The sequence below is a fragment of the Meriones unguiculatus genome, chromosome 1, assembly GCF_030254825.1.
Source record: "Meriones unguiculatus strain TT.TT164.6M chromosome 1, Bangor_MerUng_6.1, whole genome shotgun sequence".
In the NCBI taxonomy this organism is placed as follows: domain Eukaryota; kingdom Metazoa; phylum Chordata; class Mammalia; order Rodentia; family Muridae; genus Meriones; species Meriones unguiculatus.
Window position 1 is genome coordinate 104,699,596 of NC_083349.1, and position 24,396 is coordinate 104,723,991.

The following is a 24,396-nucleotide window of genomic DNA, read 5'->3' on the forward strand; positions in this document are numbered from 1 at the left end:
TGAGTGCTGGGAATGGAGCCCAGGTCTTCTGAAAGGGCAGCCAGAGCTCTTGACCACTGAACCATCGCTCTAGCCCCAACGTGGAAGAAACCTTTTCTTAGATTTATCTTATTATTGTGTATATGAGTGCTCTGCCCGAGTCTATGTTTGTGTACTGTGTGTCTGGTGCCTGCTAAGTTTCCCCTGGGATTGGAGTTAACAGATGTTAATACCATGGTTGTGAGCTACCAGGTGGGTGCTGGGTCCTCTGCAAAAGCAAGTGCTCTTAAACACTGAGCCAACTCCCCATCATGAAACATTTAAAGAAATACTATTTTAAGTCTTAAAAATCATGATTAAATTATACTAAACTAACTTGTAGAAGACATACCAATGAGCCAAATCCAAGGGTCCAAAAGTGCTCATTTCGGACTTCTAATACTCCATCCAAGGTAGATACCTAATCAAAAGCAAAGAACAGGTTATCATTACTGCATTTGACACAGCAGTGCAGCCTGAGAACATTATAGACTTGCCATAAGCCTGGAAATGACACAGGTAAACCCTGACCACGGACATGAATTAGTTAGCAGAAGTCAGAGAACTCTTGCTTATTCAGCCCTGACCCAGTGGCCCACCCCTGAATCAGGCACAGACTGCTCAGGGCTCTACATTGTATGGTTTTGAACAAAGTAGCCATATTTATGACAAGCATGTGTGGAACCAGGTTTCTATTTTAGGGCGTGGGCGTATGTGTGCATGCATGTTTCTTTGCCTGCATCTTCTTGCAACAAACCTCTGTTTGAATGTAGGCCACTGGGTAAATTCCAGGCCAGACATAGTCATGAGGACAGTGACAAAAAAGATACACTCAGGGCCAGGATTCAATCTGAGACATGCAGCCAACTGTGTTGGAAACATGGCTCTTGGGATGCTGATAACCAACAACAGTGTCAACATCCGAAGCCATGGTCGTTCTTCTTTAGCAGGTGCAACTTTCTAACAAAAGAAAGCTACCTACGAACTAAGAAGTTGGGTGTGCTAGCATGTAGGTGTAGACTTTCGGCTTTAGTCAAAGAGCGAGGAAAATCATTTACTCAGCTGATATGTCTTCAGGCCATTACCTTCTACATTTACTTCAAGTCAGTTTGTCTTTTCAACTGAGCAACTCCTCAAATTCCATTTTTGTCTCCATGTTATAGTTTCTACTCTGATAGTATAAAACACACAAATATCCCCTAGAAGAAAATTCTACAGTTGAATATAGTATACACACCATACCCACCCTTTTGTTTCCCTAACATAAATTTAAAAATAACTTATTGGGGCTGGAGAGATGGCTCAGAGGTTAAGAGCACTGTCTGCTCTTCCAGAGGTCCTGAGTTCAATTCCCAGCAACCACATGGTGGCTCACAACCCTCTAAAATGAGATCTGGTGCCTTCTTCTGATGTGTAGGCACACATGCAGGCAGAATACGGTACAAATAATAAATAGATAGATGGATAGAAATTTACTATTCCATATTACCTCTCTGATCAGTTTGTCCAACTGGCCAATAACATGAGGTGGTGTTGTCTAGAGAAAGAAAACAGAACATGAAGAGCCTGGGGAGAAAATCATTCTGCAATAATGATTTTGAAGCCCCTCAACACCCACAAATGGATTTCAAACCAGCCCTAGATTTATCTATTTATTTTTTAAGATTTATTTACTTTAGCTGAGCGCAGTGGCACATGCCTGTAACCCCAGCACTTGGGGAAGTAGAGGCAGGCGGATATCTGGTCTACAAAATGAGTCCAGAACAGCCAAGGCTACACAGAGAAATCCTGTCTCAAAGAAACCAAAAAATTTTACCCCCATGCACAGATCTAAGGACCACATCCATGCCTGGTGGGATGGATGCCCTGGAACTGCAGTTACAGACAGTTGTGAGCTGCCATGTGAGTGCTGGGAATTGAACCTGGGTCTTGTAGAGGAGCAGGCCAGTGCTCTTAACCACTGAGCCATCTCTCCAGTACCCCGCCTTAGATTTTTGACATGTCCCATTAAGATTTTGGGAGGTCTCATTGGCTCAGCAAAACAACATCACTAACTGGCCCACACTCTTTTGTTTGTTTGTTTATGAGCAAAAATAGAATAAGAAGACAACTAGGCTGTAGAGATGGTTCAGTGATTAAGAGCACCAGCTGCTCTTCTAGAGGTCCTGAGTTCAATTCCCAGAAACCAATAGTGGTTCATCTGATGCCCTCGTCTGGTGTGTGATCACTCATATACATAAAAATAAATAAATATATTAAAGTTAAAAAAAAAAAACACAAAAACTAGTGAAGTGGGAGGGCCTTCCAGGGAAGAACAGACCACACTCTTCCTCATCAGAAAAAAAGCTGCTTTTTCTAGAATCCAGTGAGACTTAAGGAACCAACCACCAAGGGGCTGATGGATAATTCAGCAGTTGACAGTGAGCTTCCCGATGTGGTGAGACACATCTTTAGGAGGATCTCTGTGACTCTGATGCTAGCCTGGTCTACACAGTGAGTTCCAGGACAGCCAGGGCAATGAAGAAAGACCATGTCTCAATAAATCAAAACCACCACCACAACAAGCACTTCCTGCTTCTGCTGAGGACCGCAGTTTGGTTCCCAGCACCCATGTGAAGGCTCACAACTGCCTCTAATCCCAGTTTCAGGGTATCTGAGCTCTGTTCTGACATCTGAGGACTTCTCTCTGCACAGGATGCACATACAGGTACTCAGGTGCACACACATAAAATAAAACAGCTGCTGGTCATGGGGCTTACACCTTTAATCCTAGCACTAAAGGCAAAGGCAGGCAGATCTCTGTGAGTTCCCAGCCAGCCTGGGTTATATAGTGAAATATTGTCTCAAAAAACAAAACCCCAAAACAAACCAAACTATACACAAATAAATGAATGAATAAATAAATAAATAAAGTGGAAAAAAAAGACAAAGAACCAACCAACAAACTAACAAAAGTCCATAAGAAATGGTTTGACAAGTAACACTTCACTTAGGACATAGTACTATGTAAGTATTGTGTTGTCTTTATTACTAAGTTCTAGGAAAAGCATGAGCTTAAAAGACAAAAGGAAGAACAAGACTTACATGCACCTAGATCTGGGAAACCTGTTTATAGTATTTGTTTTGTTTTGTTTCTCAAGACAGGGTTTCTCTGTGTAGCCTTGGTTGTCCTGGACTCACTTTCTAGACCAGGTTAGCCTTGAACTCACAAAAATCCATCTGCCTTTGCTTTCTGAGTGCTGGGAATAAAAGTGTACATCACCACACCCAGGCTATTTATTTTATTTTAATACCACATTTGTCACTGTGATGATCCAATGACAGGAAACAAAAAAGCAATCGCAACTAGACTATGCATATAAGGTAGTGCAGATGTACCCAAAAAATTATCTAAAAATATTTAAATAACATTATTTGCATGTAAAATATGACTAGAACAATCATAAATTCATGGCTGCACACAATAGGAACGTAGAAAAGAGTGAGCCGAGTGTCACAGGAGCCTCACCTGGAGAAGAACTTTCCCACTGTACACACTCATGGGGTACATGGTGCCAAACGTCATCAGGGCGATGGCTATTGCAGAGGCAGTGTCCACAGCAAAGTAATTACTGCAAGGGAAACAGGAGCTGAAGTGTACGGTTCAACATGCAATTTGATAACACGTAAAAACTTATGATAAAAAAACAGTTTTTAAAAGCAAGCACAAATAGTTATTACTGTCAAGAGAGTACCTGGAGGGTTCAGGGTGTGGGAGGGGATAGCAAAACTCGAAAAAGTCAGCTTTTTTTTTTTAAAGATTTATTTATTTATTACATATACAGTGTTCAGCCTACACACTAGAAGAGGGCACCAGATTTCATCATAGATGGTTATGAGCCACCATGTGGTTGCTGGGATTTGAACTCAGGACCTCTGGAAGAGTAGCCAGTGCTCTTAATCTCTGAGCCATCTCTCTAGCCCAAGCTTTTAGAACCCTTGCCTGTCAAAGTTTAGTGGAAAAATAATTAGTGTGAGTGGGGATGATAAGAAAAACAAACGAGCCTTCCTTTACTTTTCATTTCAATATACCTGACACCAGAAAGACTGCAGACTTCAACTGATAACTTCCGATACTGAGACAAATGACTTTGCATTAGTGACTCCACCCATTTTTCTCTCAGCAATTCTTATATTAAAAACTTCAAAACCAGAGGGCTGGAGAGATGGCTCAGAGGTTAAGAGCACTGGCTGCTCTTCCAGAGGTCCTGAGTTAAATTCCCAACAACCACATGTGGCTCACAACCATCTATAATGAGATCTGGTGCCCTCTTCTGGCCTGCAGGCATACGTGCAGGAAGAACACTGTATATATAAATACATAAATCTTAAAAAAACAAAAACAAAAAAATTTCAAGGCAGAGGCAGATGGATCATTGTGAGTTCAAGTACAAAGCAAGTCCAGAACAGCCAAGGCTACACAGAGAAACCCTGTCTCAAAAAATCCAAACCCAAACAAAAACAAAAACAAAACAAAACAAAAAAACCTACTTCAAAAATAGCCAGGGGCTGGTGACACACACTTTTAATCTCAGCAATCAGCAGGCAGATCTGAGTTCAAGGCCAGCTTAGTCTATATATCAAGTTCTAGAACAGCCTGGACCACACAGAGAAACCCTGTCTAAAAAAGCAAAATAAACAAACAAAAAGTTTCCAAGTTTCCTAGGACTATGCTATGGTGACATTATGGCTAAAGGCCTACATCATATCAATGTGTCAAATTCTGAAGCTCTCCTAACAAGACAGACCAATATGCTAACTAAGTGCTACAAGCTGATTCTGAGCACTTTTACTTTCCCACTATACTTGGAATAGAAACAGGTATAAGACACAGTTTCTGCCTTTCAAGGAGCAGGAGTGCACACTGAAAGCACAGGGAAGCACTCTGGGTGGTAAAGAAGTCCCAAAAAGGGCATGGCACGCAACAGTAACGGCAGCCTTCGGAAGGTGAGAGTTCCAGAGTTAAAGGCCAATCCTGGCTATGTGCAAATTCCAGGTCACCCTGGGCTACTGAGGCCTTAGTGTAAAAACCTAATAAATGAAGTAATAGTAATGATCAAGTACAAGTCTGTCCAGGACATTACTGAGTGAGTAATGAGGCTCCCAAGGTAGGGGGTAGTTCAGAAAAGCTAGAGATGGAGAGATGGCTCAGCAGTTAAAAAAATTGCAGCTTTTCCAGATGACCCAGGTTCTGTAACCAGCACCCACAGGGTGGCTCACAACTATATGCAATTCCACTCCCAGGATATCCAATGCCCTTTTCTGGCTTCCATGGGCACCAGGCACATACACAGTGAATGGACATTCATGCTGACAAAACACCCTTACTCATTATTTAAAAAAAAAAAAAGGAGTTGGGCTTTTAGAGCTGAGCAAAACAATGAGAGGAAGACACTCCAGAAAGTGAAAGCAACATGGGCAAGGAGATGAAACTATGATGCAGAAGTTGACACTATGGTCCAGACGGGTGATGGATGGTTAGGTTTGTAGAGGGCTGACCACACAGGACCCCAAGCTAACCACCTTCAATGTTTTACAAATGGAGGGATTTGAAACTGGAAAATCCTACTGGTAATTTGGGAAGATGATGAAGACATAAACAGTAATGTAGAAAATTGACTAGAGATGGATGAGAATGAAGACAGAAGACCAAGAAACAATTTTAATGACAGTGATGATGGCAATGGCTTTATTTGAGACAGCAAAAGAGCAAAGAGGAGCCAATAAATAGTGAGACTGCATTTTCCTCATGATCAATCAGATTTGCCTTGGGGAAAACTGAGCAAAGAGGAAGGCAGAGCAGGCACTAAAGAAAGCACTGAGATTTCTCAAAGCACACATGAGTCTACTTCAGTGTAGACATCACCAAGCGACACTAGGGACTGGACTGGGTAGCTATACACTTCAGTTCACACTGGCATTATTCACAGCAGCCAAAAGGTGGGATCAATTCAAATGTTTACGGGCAGATGGGTGGGTAAATAAAATCTGGGATTTAGCCTGAAAAAGGAAGGAAATGCAGATATATACATCATGGATGAACTGTGAAAACACTGCTATATGAAACAAGCCAGTCACAAAAACATGATTGTACGTTGTACTTATACTGTAGTTAAAATGTGAGGCAGAGTGCAGAATGCTTGCATGGGAAATAGGGGGGTATTATTTAAATGAGGACAGAGCTCTAGTTAGAGATGAAGGAAAAGTTCTACAGATGGATGATGGATGGTAATGATGACTGTACCAAAATGTGAACATACTTAACAAAAATGTGAATGTACTTAATGTCACCAAACTATATGCTGTAAAATGGTTAAAATAAGAAACAATTTTAAAAAATATTGAGCCGGACTGGGTGGCACACTCCTGTAATCCCAGCACCCTGGGAGGCAGGCAGATCTCTCTTGAGTTTGAGGTCAGCTTGGTCTACACAGTGAGTCCAAGACAGCCAAGGCTACACAGAGAAACCCTGTCTGGTAAAGCAAACCAAAACCAAAACCAACAAATGTCAGGGCTTGGGAGATGGTTCAGTGAGTTTGAGCACTTGTCTCTCAAGTGCTGATGACTGAGTTGGATCATTAAAGCTCACATAACAGACTGGATGTGGTGACCCACATCAGTACTGTAATCCCAGTACTTCCACAGTGAGACGGGAGGCTCACCAGAAGCCCATGGGCGAGTGAGGCTGGAGCATGCTGCAGATGTGAAAAGTCCTGCTCCAATAGGAAGTCCTGGAAGGTGAGCACAGGCTCCCAGAGCTGTCCTCTGACACACAGACGCCAGAGCACACACAGATAGATATTTGTAAGAAAGAAACCAGTGCACGGCACTGTGCACTGGGAGAGCTGACAGCTGCGGTCACCCAGACACAATGTCAGAAAGGTTTCAAAGATTGGCAAGTACGCTTAGGGGAGGACACACCACTACGAGTTAGGGAGGTATAATGCCTTGGAATTCAATCTAAGTCTGGGTGGAAAAAAGGATTTGGGAATCCTCACTGAGGCAGTAAATAAAAACATAACTGCCTGTGACATTTTAGGAGAAATGATAACTAAAAAGCCATTACAGTATATATAACTGGTTAAAGGTAAGTTAATCAAAGAATTCAGTTGTAAAATGTTGGTCTAAAAGCAGGTTACTGTCTACTTTAAAACGCTTTAATTTTCTTTTAAGTTGCTTCTGGCCTACCCCCTTACCCCCACCCTCCCACGTGGCAAGAGCAGCTTAGTGCCTCTCCCTCTTAGTGCCTCTGCCTCATTCATCTGGCCAGCAGTAGGAATTAATGTTCTTGTCTTCATTCTAAGTGTGGTGAGAAATACTAATGCCTGATTCCCTTAATTTTTCGGATGGAAATACTTGAGAGCAAGACCTGACCAAGTCATACAGGTCATAAGCAAAAATGCTAGAAGCCTGACCCCAATCCATCTTGTCAATGCCACTGGAGTCAGGTCCCAGGATCAAACCCCATCTGAGAGCAATACAATATACTTACTTAATTTCAATCAGCATGTACGTTATGCACAGAGCAAACGCCCCGGCAAGATCAATCAGGACAAATGGATTCATGCGGGGCAGGAAGATGCTGCTGAGTCCTGGAATGATCCCACACAAACTATGGAAGACAAACAGTATTGGTTAGAGTCCGCACAGTACGGTGAGAGCTGAGGTGAGCCTACTTCTCGGAGAGCAGAGGGCTCGGGAGCAAAGCTCTGCCACTGTACAGACGTCTTCTGTGTCATCCAGCAGAAAGCCAAGAGAAGCTGAGAACTGAGCTGGGCAGCTCATGCCGTGAGTTCAGCTGCAAATCTAAGCTTTCATGATAAAGGCACTGCTTGGGAATTCTTGTTAAATGAGGAAAATCAGAAAACTCAAGAGCATCTTACCTTCGACTGAGGTCTGCAACATGCTCCTGAAGCCAGCTTGTGCTAGCAGCTTTAAGGAGAAAATACTTAAGTTATCTACATAGAAGAACAAACCATCACTATAAAAATGAGTTCTTTCATTTTAAAAATAAGTTTGGCAGTGAGCATGTAACATGACAAAGGGCAATACTTCTCAAATCTACAGCCTTTTCCTTTCTCATGAAAAGAGATAAGGCTGAAGCAATTCCAACTTCGATGGACAGTTGACTTGAACCATCACTGCTGCTTTTAAAGTAAAGTTTTAGGGATGGCAAGATGGCTCAGCCTGATAATCTAAGTGTGACCCTTGAGACCCACATGATGGAAGAATGAGCACTTCAGAAAGCTCTCACGTGGTCTTCATGGTGCTCAAGTCCAAAGCCCGAAAGCTCATCATGTATCAGTGTCCTCTGTTTCAACATGGGAACTACTGTGTACCCACTCCCTTCTCCATCTGCTAAGAGCTAAGTTCTTTGCTGATTAATGAGATTTCAAAACACTAAAGGTTTTAAAAACAATCAGCAATTTACACCAACGAAGTAGGAAAACTGCCTGAACCTGTGAAGACTTTGGGATTACTTTATTTGTTTTGTTGGCAGCAGGGTCTCAGTATGCCAGGTGTTTATTGTGTGACACAAAGTGGCTTCAAAGTAACTACAATCCTGCCTTCTCAGCTTCCCTCTTTCTGAGATTATAGGCATGCACTGCCATGCCTAGATAAACCTGTAATTTCTCATTATGTATGATTTAGTTCAAAGCCAGTTCACTGGCTTTTCTATTTAGGACTAATGAGATCAACTACTGTGTAATCTTCAACATGAAGACTTGAGAAGTTAGTCGGGCAGTGGTGTCGCACACCTTTGATCGGCATTCGGGAGGCAGAGGTAAGCAGATCTCTTTGAGTTCAAGGCCAGCCTGGTCTACTGAGTGAGTTCTAGGACAGCCAAGGCTACACAGAAAAACCCTGTCTCAAAAAACCAAAAAAGAAAAAGTCTTGAGAAGCTTTGGGCTAGCTCTTCCTTCTCTGCTGTATATATTTTTCATTGCTTTACCAGTTAATAAGAAACCCACCAGTTTTTCTAAGAAAAAAAGTTTAATTAACTATAAACTTAAACAAACAAACAGAAATCATACCTTCAGAGACATAAGCAAAAGGTTTATTCCGAATAGAAAGCATGGTGAACAGGTTGAAAGAAAGAGCCACGAAAGTACCAACTAATAATCTTCCCCTGGAAAGAACAAAACATTCACTTTTAATTTTTTTTTTTTTTTTTGATAATTCCCATCTGTCATTTCAGTGTGTGGAGAGAATAAGGGACAGTAGGGAAGAAGGTTCAGTGTAACAGTGCCAACTGGAATCTAGCTGTTTTCTACTTATGTAGAGCATGTCTTGCCTGCTGCTGTCCATTTTACACAGGACAGGATGGTCTCTTACCATCAACTATGTCTCCTATAGATAATTACCACTGTGGATTTATACAAATGTTAATGGACATTGTGACAACACACTATAGACCAGTCAACATGCCTGAATTAACAGGTAAGGTCCAGAGTTGCTAAGCAGGTGGGTGATAAATACAGTCTTTTCTAAAGGCAGCAAGGAAAGATTTTGGGGCCAAATATGAAAGGATAGAACACTAGAGAAAAGGAGCTGGTTTAGTGTGCTGAGCTCAGCCTGATTACAAAATCCTCCCTGTGCCATGACAGATTCTGGGAACTGCTGAAGGAGAAAAGGAGTCTTGGGGTTTGGAGAGTTTCTTCCTGAGATACCAGTGATAAGCTAGATGGCTGCACTCTGAACTCTGACGCTGGACAAAGTAATGATGGAGCAACTAGTAATTGGGATAAAAATCAACAGTAAACTACTCTCCCAAATAAAACCTTTGGCTGGTGATATGCCAGCGTAGAATATGTCCTTAGCCTGCCCTAAAAGTAGATAGATCCCAGAGTTGTGAGAAATAAATAAATAACCCATCTTACGTGTGTATCTCCGGCTGCTCCAAAAAGCGTTCTGCACTAAAAGAAAAATATATCAAATAAGTTCTACAAATTATAAAACTACAAACCTGTATTAAATATATAGTTATATATTATACATATGTAATTAATTAACCCTAGAGTTCATAAAAATCCTTTAGTGGTGACAAGGCCAGGAGACTAACACATCTTCTCAATGTAAAATTTCAACATTTCTCTACCAAACCTCCCACACGTGTCAGGCTGAGTCTCTTCCATTCAGATTCACCCATGACTGAAGTTAGTACTACCAAAGGAAGAACAAGAAGTGAAAAGAGGGGCTGGAGATATGGCTCAGCAGCTAGAGCACTGGCTGCTCTTCCACAGGCCCTGAGTTCAATTCCCAGCAGCCACATGGTAGCTCACAACTGGCTGTAACTCTAGTTCCAACAGATCTGATACCCTCACATGAACATACATGTTGTAGATGTTTTGATTTATGATATGTAAACATGTTTTTGTTTTAATACCAAGTGGAGGATTTTAGTTTGTCTACACTTGTTAATTGTCTTGTGTAGAGCATGGTCTTTGCCAGCTGGAATTAGTTGAAATCTGAGGATTTTGAGGGGTACATATATATGACAGCCCAGAGGAAGAAGGCATGGTGGCTTGGAAGAGACAGAGGACTGCTGACTGCTGACTGCATTTGCTGTTTGTTGGTTTGCTGGTTACCTGGACTTTTGGATTTCCTGACGAAGGATATTGGTATTGGCCCCAAAAGAATCCTACGACCCTATCCACCAGTAAGAAGTAAAGAGGGCTATGTCCCCCTTCCCTTACAACCTTCTTTTCCCCTACCTGGAGTTGGGGGGTTAGAAGGGAGGTGTAAGCTTTAAGGAACACACAAATGAAGTAGCATTTGAAAAACTAGCACCTACAGGTGGCGCCTTACATTGGGTGCCACTTGTCAATCTTTTTTTTTTTTTTAAAGATTTTATTTATTTATTATATATACACCAGATCTTATTATGCACCAGAACTCAATATAGATGGCTGGGAGCCACCATGTGGTTGCTGGGAATTGAACTCAGGACCTTCGGAAGAGCGGTCAGTGCTCTTAACCTCTGAGCCATCTCTCCAGCCCCACTTGTCAATCTTTTAAAACTAGTTTATTTTGGTTTCTTATGCCTTTTTTCTCTCTTCTCCATCTCAATCCCTTCCAACACCCCAACACCAGGTAGGAGAGAAAGAATGTTAGTAAGGAGTGGTGGCAGAGTTCTCTTTAGCTACTTCCTGCTGGTTAGGGCCATCAGATTCCTTAGGGCAAGTGCAATCCTCTTTCAGATTATATCCAACTTCTCATCCAACTGCATCAACAGCAATCAGGAGCCTTCTTTCTTGAAGCTCCCTCAACACTCTCTCTGGGTTCTGGCCTTTATTTCCTCTTCAGAGTCCTCAGCATTAAACTATCTGCATCTGGCAAAGAGCGTCTCTCAGAGCCTGTACAAGGCAAATAATTTGCTGTTGTGGACAATCTAAATCAGTTCCATACCCCACACCGAGGATTAAAACAAAAACATGTTTATATCCACAACACATACATGAAGGAAAAACACCAATGCACATAAAAAAGGAATCATTTAGAAGTGGAAAAGAAAAACAAAGGGTCTGAAACAAGAAGAAATTGTTCTATCAGAGCTTGAACACTGTCCATTGTAATTTGTACACTATTCAAACTGTAGGTCTCACTGGACTGTCTCATATATCCAAGCATCATGGGTGAGACTGATCATTATACATACAAAAATGTACCTTTCTTTTAGTATGAAGAGGGCTCCCAACTGTGCCAAGACGGTAGAAGCAAATACAGCCAGGACTTCTAATCTTTCAAACCTGAAATCAGATAATTAGTTAGGATACTGTGACTCTTCAGTTAATGAACCAGTCTTCCTAGAACACAAATACATTTAATTATTCACTGGGTCAGTATAAGTATGGGCAGCCTACTTTCAGCCAAACTATAAGACTACAGAGGTGCTGAATAGTGATACACAGTGGATAAGAGGATGTCTGGCTGTGACATCTGCCACCTTCCTGACTGTCAGGATTGACTGGGTTAATCTACCTCGCTGGGCAGGTATCTTCTTCCCTTACTGATCAGGTGTGTCCTTCTGGAAACTGTGCAGTTTGAAAAGGATGATTTACCCCTATAGAGGAGAGCTGTTCTTCAGTCAAGGGCATAGACTATCTGTACCCCCTGGAAGAACCTCTAAACAAGTTCCCAAAGATAACACACAATGAAAACCAAAATGCCACTCTCTATATTATACATATTTATGTAACTATTTATGGCCATTACTTTTGTAGAAACAATATTATCACAACAGTTAACACTTAATTGACCCATTTTGTACTGGACATTATTCAGTGCTTAACATATTTCAATTAATTCTTTGTTTTGTTTTGTTTTGTTTTGTTTTGTTGAGACAGGGTTTCTCTGTGCAGGCTTAGCTGTCCTGGAACTCACTCTGTAGACCAGGCTGGCCTTAAATTCATAGAGATCTACTTGCCTCTGCCTCTCAACTATTGGGATTAAAGGTATGTGCCACCAAAGCCCAGTTCAGTTAATTCTTAAGTACTGTAATGGCTTACCTTGATTGAAACACTACAAGACTAGTGAAGCACACCTCTGAGACTGTGATGGTATTTCCAGAAATAATTAGAAAATGAGGGCTCTAAGGTAATCAGTGCCAAGAGATGGTCCCTAGCTAGAAGGAACAGTGAGACGCATGCCCTGGGGGTTAGATCGTGATCTGGTCTCTTCCTATATGCCTCTTTTCTCTGCTTTCTGTCCTCCATAATACAAACAGCTGTCTTCTCCTATCCTTCCCCACTACATGATGCTGTGTTCAACCACTTATGACCAAGAGATCATGAACTGAAACATGAACTCTCTGAAACAATGAGCCAAACTAACTCCTTCCTTTCCCAAGTTGTTTTAGTTTCTGAACAGATAAAGTAACTCCCAAGTTACTTACATAGGAAAAGAAACTGCTACAGAATCACTCAGCTAAGTACCCATCCAGTCAGTCAATAACTGACACAGTAGCTGGATGAGTAAGATCTCGTACTTAGATACTCTGACTCCCAAGTTCCTAATTTTACCCATCAATGCTGCCTCCTGTTTCTACACACAGGTACTGTTAATTATGAGCCTGTGTTCTAATGTGTATCCTTTAAGTTAGAAATCATCAGTGTTTTTCTGCAATATATACTCTAAAGTAAATATACACAGAGGGTAAGTTTAAATGCTTAAAAGTCCTCATGGAAATAACCACAGAAATTGGAAAAAATATAATTAAGGATGTTCAGCACATTGCTGTTTAGAAAGGAAATGTTGTGAAATGAACAGAATTCTATGTATTATTAAAAGAATAACCAAAATATATTTATTAGCATGGCTAGATGGGAACAAAAATATTAAGTTATAAAAATATTAAAACATTATGTAAATAAAACAATGCTATGTGTGAAAAGTAAGCTGACATAAAAATGTATGTAAATATAAAAAGTGAAGGGAAGCAGACAGTTTTGAAGTATTATAGGACAGACAAATGCAACAACGCTAACAATAAAGAGACTCAAAACCAAATTGTTACCTCTCTAGTTGGCAGCATGAACCTGGGAGAGCTGAGCCTAAAAGTGAGGCGAGTCAAAGTCTCACGCAATTGCACATCAGAAAATTTAACTCTGAGGGTTAAGCAAAGTCATGTGCAACGATCACAGGAGTTTAGGCCTTAAATACTCAGGAGGGCAACCTGTGCTTGGAAACATCATCCGAGTAATAATAGCAGATGATGTGTAATCAGAAGTAAACCTGCTCCTATTTGCTCTACCTGGGAGGGCCATGAAAGCACATTCCAAGAACAATCCCGACTTACAGAGAATCAGAGATTACAAGATTACAAGATTTTCCCTGCTTCTCTGGAGTTTTCTCACAAACTCCTCGAATTCTCCTCATACAGCTTCATTCACAGACTTTGTTCCAACACCAAACCAATATACATAAAGTCGTCTGACTTATGGGAAAATGACATAAAAGCAGCAGAAAATGGAAAGTTTTGTCTCCAGTGAATGGTATTTGACAGCTGAAGATCCGTGCAAAAGTAAACATGCCTTCACCAATAACTCACGTCACACATGAACTCAGTTTCAGGAAGATTGCAGACTTAATATAAAATATGACACCAGGACTTTGGCTGAAAACAGAGCGGTATAGTGGCTCATGCCCAGATGAGGGAGCCTGGGCTACACAGCGACACTGTTTTAACTATTCCCCCCAAATTTTCCTTACTGAGATACAATTCTTTTGTATTTCAAATTGCTTTCTTGTATCTTCAAAGTCTTCATGTTTTCTAACACATCATTAGAGCTGCCTCTAATATAAAAAGTGCATCTTTCAACTCTCAGTGGTTTCTGTAACTACAGAGAAGCTGCCAAGTTTGCTAAATCCAAAGTCTTACTATCTCCACCAACACAAAATACTGAAAATATAGTAACATAAAATTCATTTGTTAAAATCCTTCATACTTTCTATGATTAAAACACCATTTTAAGGGGCTAGAAAGATGGCTCAGTGGTTGAAAGCACTGACTGCTCTTCCAGAGGACCTGGTTTCAATTCCCAGCACCCACATGGCAGCTCCACGTAACACCAAAATCTGACACCCTGACACAGATATACATATAGGCAAAACATTAATGCACATAAAATAAAAAAATTTAAAGAGCCTACCGTTTAAAAAAATGTTAAAAAACTTACTGAGATTAATTTTAGTATGCTTTCATAAAACATTAAACAACTGAATATGAATATTTTAATATAATTACTGTTTTTATTATCTATCATTTCTAGACTCTTCTTAGAAAACATTTTTATTTATTCATTTTGTTGTTGTTGTTTTGAGACAGGGTTTCTCTGTGTAGTCTTGGCTGTCCTGGAACTCTCTCTATAGACCAGGCTGGCCTCAAACTTAGAGCTCTACCTGCCTCTGCCTCCCAAGCGCCGGGATGAAGTGTGTGTGCCAACTACCGCCCAGCTAGAAAACATTTCTTATATGTGTTCACTACTTACTCGCCATGCCACTAAGTAGGCAGCATTTATTTATTTTTATTTTCCAGAAATACTACAGCCAGCCCTCTATCATTATTTTAGCAGCAGTTATTTAGTAGAAAATAAAATAATTTGAACTTACCCAAACGAATAGGCAGGGCTAGGCTTCCTCATCATTACCCAGTAGCTTATTAAACATGTTATTAAACTAAAGAAAAACAAACTCCGTTAGAAAGCAGAGCCAGAAATAACACACAGAGACAAATAAAGTGGCTTTTTATTATAAGGGTTTATTTCTTTCTCTGTGTGTGTGTGTGTGTGCGCGCGCGCGCGTGCGCACGCATGTGTACACACTGTCATGCAGGTGCCAGTGGAGGCAAGAAGGGGTTGGATCTTCTGGAGCTGAGGATGCAGGTGGCTGTGAGCTGGTAGACGTAAGCTCTAGCAGCTTACTTAGGTCCACTGCAGGAGGAGCAACCACAGTACTATATTTCTAGTTCCCCTAACAAATTAAGGTTTCAGAGTCCCACAGTTGTTGAAATTGTTCATATTTAATATACTAGGTTAACAATAAATTACATTCGGGAAGAGCGGGCCTTAATTTATAATTAACCCCAGCGATCCTCCTAACATACAGTGTCTATAAGGTAACAACAGTTGTAATGTGAAAAAACTGAGTGAAATTATAATTCACTAACTAGAGCTAAAGAGAACTAAAATCCACACTTCCTTTATGTGGCAGACACTTAACTGATGGTGGCCCATCTCCCCTTCCACTCAAAATGTACCATCCTCTACCTCCTTTTTCTTATGCTGCATGCTGCTACAGTGTCCATATGATGAGAGGAAGTGAGGTAGAGGTCATAGGCACTGTGCTCAGTTAGGGTTTCCCCTGCCGTGATCAAACCATGGCCATAGCATGCTGGGAGGGAAGCGTTAACCTCGGGTTTACAGTCCTCAGGTCACAGCCGATCACTGAGGGAAGCTGGGGCAGAACTCAAGCAGGGTAGGAACCTGGAGGTGTGCTGACAGAGGCCAGGAGGGTGCTCTCCATGGCTTGCTCAGCCTGCTTTCTTATACATTGCAGGACTACCTGCCAGGGACGACACCTCCACACAGCACCTTCCCCTATCATTAATCACTAGTTAAGACAATGCACCAAAGACCTGCCTAGAGGCAAACCCAAGGAAGCATTTTCTCAATTGACAGGCCCCTCTTCCCAAATGACTTAATCTTGTGTCAGGTGACAAAACTATCCAGAAAGAAGTGGGCATAGCAGTGTGTCCCTTTGTCAGGTCTAGCTGAGCCCAAGCACTATGGAGCAATGACTGTCCACCTGTTAACAGAAGACAGAACTAAGAGACTAACAGGCAAGTCTGCAGTGTATGTAAACTGGCAAAGTGACAGTTCATGCCCTGGGCTGGGTGAATTAGTATAGCCAGAGGTCATTACACTGCTCAGAATAGCCTGGGATTTAAAACTTATGAATCAATTGTTTATTTCTGGAATTCTCCTAGATTTTCAGACTGTAGTTGGTGAAACCATGGACAATGAAGACTACTGTAAACATTGAAATAAGTTTGTCAAGGCCAATTAAGTTCTGGAGGATTGACTTTGTATGATTTTAAATTGTTTCTTATTGTTAATGTGTATTTATGTGTGCACTCAAGCGCAGGTGAACAAGGAGGCCAGAGGTTGTCAGAGCCTGCTGAAGCTGGTGTTAAAGCGCCCTGTGAACCACCTGGCATGATTCTGGGAACCCAACCTGAGTCTTCTGGAAGAGAACTGGCTCTTGACTACCCAGCCAGCTCTCCAGCTGTCTTCTGTGTGATTTTAAGTATATGATTTATCATTTTATTTTCATCCTTCAGAATCATTTTGCAGTTTTTGTAAGCACGTGGATATGCTAAGTTTATGCCTCGATATTTACCTTTCCATTGTTACACACGTGTAATATTTTCTTGTTATATCAGTGGGTCTTATCCTTTGTGTTGTGCATTTCTATGACAATTTTTTTCTCTTTTGATTTTTTGAGATAGTTTCTCTGTGTAGCCTTGGCTGTCCTGGAACTCACCCTGTAGACCAGTCTGGCCTCGAACTCAGAGATCCACCTGCCTCTGCCTCCCAAGTGCTGGGACTAAAGGCATGTGCCACCACTGCCCAGCTTTTCTTTGATAAATTTACTTACTTTGATAATTACTTTTCTTTAAGCAAATAAAGCTTAACAAATTCAGTGCAATAAATCCTTGTTTGCTGTCTTTAAAATTTAAAGGATATTAAGGCCAGGTATGGTGGTGCACACCTTTAATCCTACAAGGGAGGCAGAGGCAGGTGGATCTCTGTGAGTTCAAAGCCAGCCTAGTCTACAGAATGAGCCTAAGACAGCCAGAGCTAGTTACACAGAGAAACCCTATCTTGAAAAATCAAAGAGGAAAAAAAATAATAAAGGATATTTAAAACAAAACAACAATAAAACCAACTTACCTAAAGAGATCAAAAATGGTGAGGTAGGTATAAGCAGTTAAAGCTGTGAAACAACAGAAAAACTCATTAAAATGTTGCTTAATCCATCCTTCTATTATTATTTTTTAAATGTACATATTTGGCCTGGCTGAGTTTTTAAGCAACATGTACAGGCAGCAGCTTGAGAGGGCCAGAGGGTGTTGGTTCCCTGGAAGCAGAGTGACAGATGATTCGAGTGTGTGCTGAGAACTGAACTCAGGTCTTCGGCAGACTGGTAGGCATTCTTAACTACTAAGCCATCTCGCCAGCCCTGTAAACTGTAAAAATTAAAGTTTCATTAGAACATACTAAAAAGTTGTGTCTTGCTGGGTGGTGGCACACACCTTAAGTCTCAGCACTTGGGAGGCAAAGACAGGTGGATCTCTGTGAGTTCCAGGCCAGCCTGGTCTACACAGTGAGTCCAGGACAGCCAGGGTTACACAGAAACCCTGTCTCAGAAAACATTAACAAACAAACAAAAGCTGTGTTTCATACCTGGCTCGAAAGGTTTTTCATTTGTTTTATATTTTTATTTTTAAATGATAGATCATTAACAATTTCTAGTTAAGGGGCTGGAGAGATGGCTCAGAGGTTAAGAGCACTGTCTGCTCTTCCAAAAGTCCTGAGTTCAATTCCCAGCACCCACATGGTGACTCATAACCATCTATGGTTATGAGATCTGGTGAGATCTGGTGCCCTCTTCTGGAATATATGCATACATGCAGACAGAGTACTGTATAAATAATAATTAAATCTTTAAAAAAATTTTTTTCCAGGGGCTAGAGAGATGGCTCAGAGGTTAAGAGCACTGGCTGTTCTTCCAGAGGTCCTGAGTTCAATTCCCAGCTACCACATGGTGGCTTTCAACGATACAATGAGATCTGGTTTCCTCTTCTTACCTGCATACATGCAGGCAAAATATTGTATAAATGATAAATGAATAAATCTTAAGGCCAGGACCACTGTGGGCTAAGTGAGAGTTTATCAAAACCAAAACCTTAAGCAACGTCCAATCAAATAAGTGAACTTTACTGTTCACAGGGATGTTTTAAATATATCCTTGTAAAAATCAAAATAGGGCCAGTAAGACGGCTCAGCAGGGCACCAGCCCTTGCCACACCAAGCTCGACACAACTGGGTTTGATCCCACATGGTGGCCAGAGAGAAACAATTTCCATAAGTTATCCTCTGACCTCCACACATGCTTCCTTCCTCACAAATAAATAAACTTGATAATATTCTCTTAAAAAGCAAGCATATGGGGCCTGAAGAGATGGCTCAGTGGTTAAGAGCATTGGCCATTCTTCCAGGGAACCCAGATTCAATTCCCAGCAACCACATGGCAGCTCACAACTGTCTGTAAATCCAGCTCCAGGGTATCTGGAACCCTCATATAGACATACTTTTAGGCAAAACACCAATGCACAAAACAAACAAACAAACAAGTAAATAAATAAATAAATGCAAGCAAACAAACCAGAAAAAATTATGTAAATTATTTGAGTTACACACATTCCAGAAAAGTGCAAAATACATAAAGGAAAATGCACTGTCTTAGGGCTACCATTGCTGTGATAATTTGGAAAGGTTTATCTGGCATACACAGCGTAAATCACAGTCTACTGAGGAAAGGTGGGCTGAAAAACAGGCAGGAGCCTGGGGTCAGGCGATGATGCAGAGCCCATGGAGGGTCTACCGGTCTGCTCATCATGGCTTATTCAACCTACTCTACGGCTTGTTCAACCATTTTCTTTCTTTTTTCCTTCCCTTCCTTTCTTCCTTCCTTCGTTTTTTTTTTGTCTTGTTTTGTTGTTTGTTTGTTTTTGCTCTGTTGAGATGAGGTTTCTCTGTGTAGGCCTGGCTGGTCTAGAACTCTCTAGGTAGACCAGGTTGACCTCAAACTAAGAGATCTGCCTGTCCCTGCCTCTGGAGTGTGGAGCACCAGGATTACAGGTGTGCGCCAAATGATCTTATTAGGTCCGATTTCTTATAGAACTCAGGTGGTACCATCCGCATGGCTGTGCCCTCCCCAGTGGTCACGAATTAAGAAAATGCTCTGCTGGCTTGCCTGTGGCCCAGTCTTACGGAAGCATTTCCTCCTCTCAATGACTATAGCTTGTGTCAGGCTGACATAAAGTTAACTAGCTCATACATTGTTATTTAAAATCAAAATCAAAAGTGAAGCTGAGCTACGACAACCAACGGGCAACATACCTATGCTGTTAGTAGAGCTGCACCACATGAGCAGGAAGCCAGTGCACAGCACGTTGACTGCACCAAAAACAAGGATCTTCCAGGACTGTGGAAAGGAAAGGCATGCCCATTCATACGGTGCTGACAGAGTTCACCAGATTCGTTCAAGCTGCTTACTTGACACCGATACAACACACACAACAAACACAACTTGTACAAAGTTTGTCATGTTTTCTACTACGTCTAACAAAACTATCAATCAAGTTACTACAGTCGAGCAGGAGGACCATTTAAAGTAGCCCAGGCAACATAGCAAAACCCTGATACACGCAACCCAACCAGAACATAAATATAAAGGTAACCATCTGAATAAAGCTACTTACTCAAGCAAGTCTCTATGCCAGGCATTGTTCTAGGCATGAGAGTAAAGCAGAGAAGAAAACATGGACCTACAATGTAGGCAGAGTGGCAATAAACAAATATTTGGGTTAATGGTAGTAAGTACTAAGAAGCAAATAAAAAATAGGTGAAGAAGCCAGGTAGGGCACATATTTATTCTCAGCACTTAGGAGGAGAGCAGGCAGATCTGAGGTCTAGGACAGCCTGGGCAATAGACTGTGTTCTAGGACAGCTAGGGTTACATGGAGAAATCCTATCTTTAGGGACAGGGATGGGGATGGGCTAAGAAAACGAAAGATCGTGTGAAGAGGGCTCTTTCCAGACAGGTTAACAGAAAAGACTCATAGTAAAGTGACAAGTAAACAGCCTCTGAAAGACTACAGACTCTAGAATGAGGATAACTGGGAGAGAGAATGGAAGCCAGAGAGCAACGTCCCCAAGTGACAAAGCCCCTAGTAAGGACAGCGAGAGTAGAGTGGAGAAGAGGGAGTCTGAGGCAACAGCCAGGAAACATTAGCCTGGGTTTGTCCCACATTCCTCAAAGAGCATTCTCCTGGGCATGTTGGGGTTCACCTGCGATCCCAACACTCAGGGAACAGAGGAAAGAAGATGGCAGCCGCAGGCCAGCATGGGCCACACAGCAAGTCTGAGGAGAGCCTAAACTACACAGGGAGGCTTTTTCTCAACCCCTCCCTGCCTAAAGAAAGCAAAAGATCATTCTGGTTTTCCTGAGGCTTGAAAACACTAGGATGTAGGAGGGTATACTAAGGGTAAAACGCTGCACATTCACTGAAGACAGCTGGCAAATTTGTTGAAACTATCCATGTGAGGAACAAGTGACTAAACAAGAATAAAAATGATTCAAAAATTTCTCACTTTAACATGTGGAAGAGTATCCAGTTAATAAGCAAGTGACTGAAGATCAAGATCCAGTCTTGACTATGCTGTGACTGAAATACCCATTAGCCATCTATGGGACATTGAGGAGATTGAATTCCATAAAGGAAGCAGAGAGGGGAGAAGTTGGGGCTTGAGAGTTAAATACAGAGTCACCAACACAGGTGGTTAGAAAACCAGGAAAGCATTTCTAGAAGTGTCAAATCATAAAGGGGTTGGAGCTCATACTGCAAAGTACAGAAGTAAGAAAAGTGGTGGAGACAACTGGAAGATAATAGACAAGTCAGTAGAAAGAAAGACAAGGATTGTTTCAGAATGTACATAATGCTATGTTTTAAGGAGATATGACCAACTTTTGCCAAGTTAAAAGGGTCAAAAAAGATGAGCAAGGAGGATGAGTAGTGATTTTGGTAACACAGATTAACAGAGACACTGCTGTTTTCCTTTTAAAATTGTCCATTACTGGGCCAATAAGATGGATCAAAGGGTAAAGGTGCTATCCTATACCTCCAAATATGCACTGTGGCACACAGACACCCACACCCATACCCACACACGTTATCTAGAAATCTGGGGAACTGATTGAACCACAGAACTTCAACAAGAGGAGCACTCATGACTTGTCATCAGCTCACAGTGAGACAAGTCGGCAGGGTTAGTTAGACTCAGTAGCTCAGGGACAGGGACAGAGTAGGGTGAGTGAGAACTTTGCGGAGGGAAGGGGCACAAAGGACTTAGAAAATAGATTTTTTTTTTTAAATTTTGTCTGCACCTGGTGCTTGTGGAGGCCAGGAAGGGCATCAGATTCAAAGGGACTGAGTTTCAGACTGGTGGGAGCTGCCACGCAGGTGCTGGGATCCTCCGGGAGAACAGCCGGTGCTCTCAACCTGAGTCACAGCTCCAGTCCCTCAAAACTTACCCTCGCTTCAGTGCAATAATGTGGCTTTGCAGTGACTCAAACCAAGGTTGAAGGAGGACTTACCCTTCGGTCAGCTGCTACAAGCCTAAATTCCTGTAGTAACTTTCCAAAAAAGGATCTCTGTGGCTTTCGAAAGAGATGAATTGTCCCCTTTAAGGTAAACAAAAAATACAAATCAGCGAAAATATCTGTTGATGTCTGAAGCTCCTGGGACTGGATAGGGCACTAACAACTACATGGGCAAACATGTAGTTATTACTCTCTACAACATCCATGCATTTCTTGATTTAATACTTAAATAACCAAAGGAAAAACAAATCACTTTTGGTAAGTGGCCCGACATCTCTGAGCTAGGCAACAGATGATCAGGAATTCAGATGGAGGCATGTTAGCTCCGGATAAGGTCCCCTACATACTGCTTTTTACCTATCAAAGCTACCTATCAAAGCTAGTCAGTAAAACCTCTATGTTGTCTTTTAGGCATTCAGCCCAAGAATCTGGGATACTCTCCATTACCCACAACAGTATCGGGCTAGCGTGAGCACTAACTGTTTTCAGTAACACTCATAAAGACCTCACTTTCCTAGTGCTGAAAATATGTTATGCTCCTATGAAGTTTTCTGCCTAGGTTTCCAAAATAAAATATTTAGCTGTGTTTCATGAGAAAATTTTGTTATTCCAAAAGCGATTATTTTGAAGGAAGAAGCTCCTTAGTGATTAATCATCAAAGAGGCACATGTCATAATTAGCTCCTTTGGCTTTAAGAAAGTGCTTTCTTGAGCAGTCAAGGCAGGGCCACTGTCACGGTCACCCTACATTTCTACTGCACTGAGCTGAGTCACACACTGCTGCCGCTGAGACACCCTGGCCCAAGGTTGTGCTAGACCTGGTGCACAGCCTTTCATCCAGCACTCAGGAGGCAGGGTGGCTGCATCTCTGTTAGGGGATCCATTGTGCGACCCTATCTCAACACCAAAACTCAACCCAAAAGATCCAAGTGTGAAAAACCCTCAGGTTGAACTGAGGCAGACGAAACCTTCCTACCTTGTTAGTGATCAATAGCTACAGAACGGTGTAAGTCAGTCATAGGGATGTCCTTACTTTCACTATGCTGAGACTAAGAAGGGCAAAAAGAAGAAAACAGCAGCCACCGTCACTACTGCCAAGTTCTAGAAATCTGGTCTAACTGCAGGCACATAATCACAGTAACTGGGAGCTGGACACAGGAGAATCAGAAGCTCTTGGCTGTCCTTGGCTACACAGCAATTTCTGAGGTCAGCCTGGGCTATCTGAGACCTTGTCCCAAAAAAGAAATGTTGATGAAAGGTAGCAGGTACTTTTGTGTGCCTAATTTTTTTTGTAAAACAGTAAAGCAAACAATTGTTTTGTTTTCCCAAGACAGGCTTTCTCTGTGTAGCCTTGGCTATCCCGGAACTAGTTCTGTAGACCAGGCTGGTCTTGAACTCAAAGATCCTCCGGCCTCTGCTGGGATTAAAGGAGTGTACCACCACCCTGAAGGCAAATAATTCTTAAATGAAAAAAAAAAAAACAAAAAAAACAAACAAACAAGGTATCAGAAAAATGTTGGTAACTTATCACTCCAAAGACCAATGTTCATGTGCTCCAAAGGGCCTGCTAAGTTAACTCAATTTTTCTTTCTTTCTTTTTTTTTGAATTCAGAGGGATCTCCCACCTCTGCTTCCTCAATGCTGGGATTAAAGCCATATGGTTTAATTCAGTGGTTCTCAACTTGGCTGTCCTGGACTCACTTTGTAAACCAGGCTGGCCTCAAACTCACAAAGACCCACCTGCCTCTGCCTCCCAGAGTACTGGGATTACAGGTGTGCGCCACTGCTCCTGGCTGAAACACATGTTCTTAAAGACTTGTATTTAAGAAAAGACTTGTGTTTAAGAACTGAGAAGAGCACTACACACCAGTAATCCCAGAACTCAGGTAACCCACAACCATAAAATTATAGTGTTATTTCAGGACTGTAACTTTTGCTAATCTTATCAATCACGGTGTAAATATCTGACATTCAGGACATCTGATATATGACCCCTGAGAAAAGGTCATTCGACACTCTCAAAGGGGTCATAACCCACAGATTGAGACCTGCTGGCCTACGGTACGTGCCAAAACTACAATAAACAAAAGAAAGCAAGAAAACATGTATGGAATAATTTTACCCCCAAATAAATGTTGCTTGATCACAGTTTCTAGGGGAGCAAAGTATACTAGAACTAGGGAAGGTTGGAGAAACAGAAGGAAGAGCAGGATCATGGACAAATGTTCAAACTACTAACATATCTGTATGAAAATGTCCTTTTGTAACATAGTCCAATGAATATACAGAATGAAACATTATATTTATTAATAGATTTACTGATTTATAATTTATACAGTACTCTACCTGCATGTAGAAGGCACCAGATCTCATTATAGATGATTATGAGCCA

At 41.6% G+C, this 24,396-nt stretch overlaps 1 protein-coding gene across 3 annotated transcripts in view; it reads right to left on the reverse strand.

Moving 5' to 3' along the window:
• Positions 1–24,396, reverse strand: part of Slc30a6 (solute carrier family 30 member 6) — a 34,804-nt gene that overhangs the window by 3,851 nt on the left and 6,557 nt on the right. Inside the window, exons 2-13 of one of the 3 annotated variants that reach the window (XM_021662703.2) lie at positions 22,000–22,086; positions 19,743–19,827; positions 17,511–17,553; positions 15,169–15,234; positions 11,727–11,807; positions 9,939–9,974; positions 9,093–9,187; positions 7,941–7,989; positions 7,550–7,669; positions 3,527–3,629; positions 1,508–1,555; positions 371–439 (exon numbers count right to left, since the gene is read on the reverse strand). In XM_021662703.2, the coding sequence (XP_021518378.1) occupies positions 371–439; positions 1,508–1,555; positions 3,527–3,629; positions 7,550–7,669; positions 7,941–7,989; positions 9,093–9,187; positions 9,939–9,974; positions 11,727–11,807; positions 15,169–15,234; positions 17,511–17,553; positions 19,743–19,827; positions 22,000–22,086 (882 nt within the window). Of the gene's footprint in view, positions 1–370; positions 440–1,507; positions 1,556–3,526; positions 3,630–7,549; positions 7,670–7,940; positions 7,990–9,092; positions 9,188–9,938; positions 9,975–11,726; positions 11,808–15,168; positions 15,235–17,510; positions 17,554–19,742; positions 19,828–21,999; positions 22,087–24,396 lie in introns of those variants that run through there. The other 2 variants (XM_021662704.2, XM_060364513.1) reach the window with 2 other exon arrangements.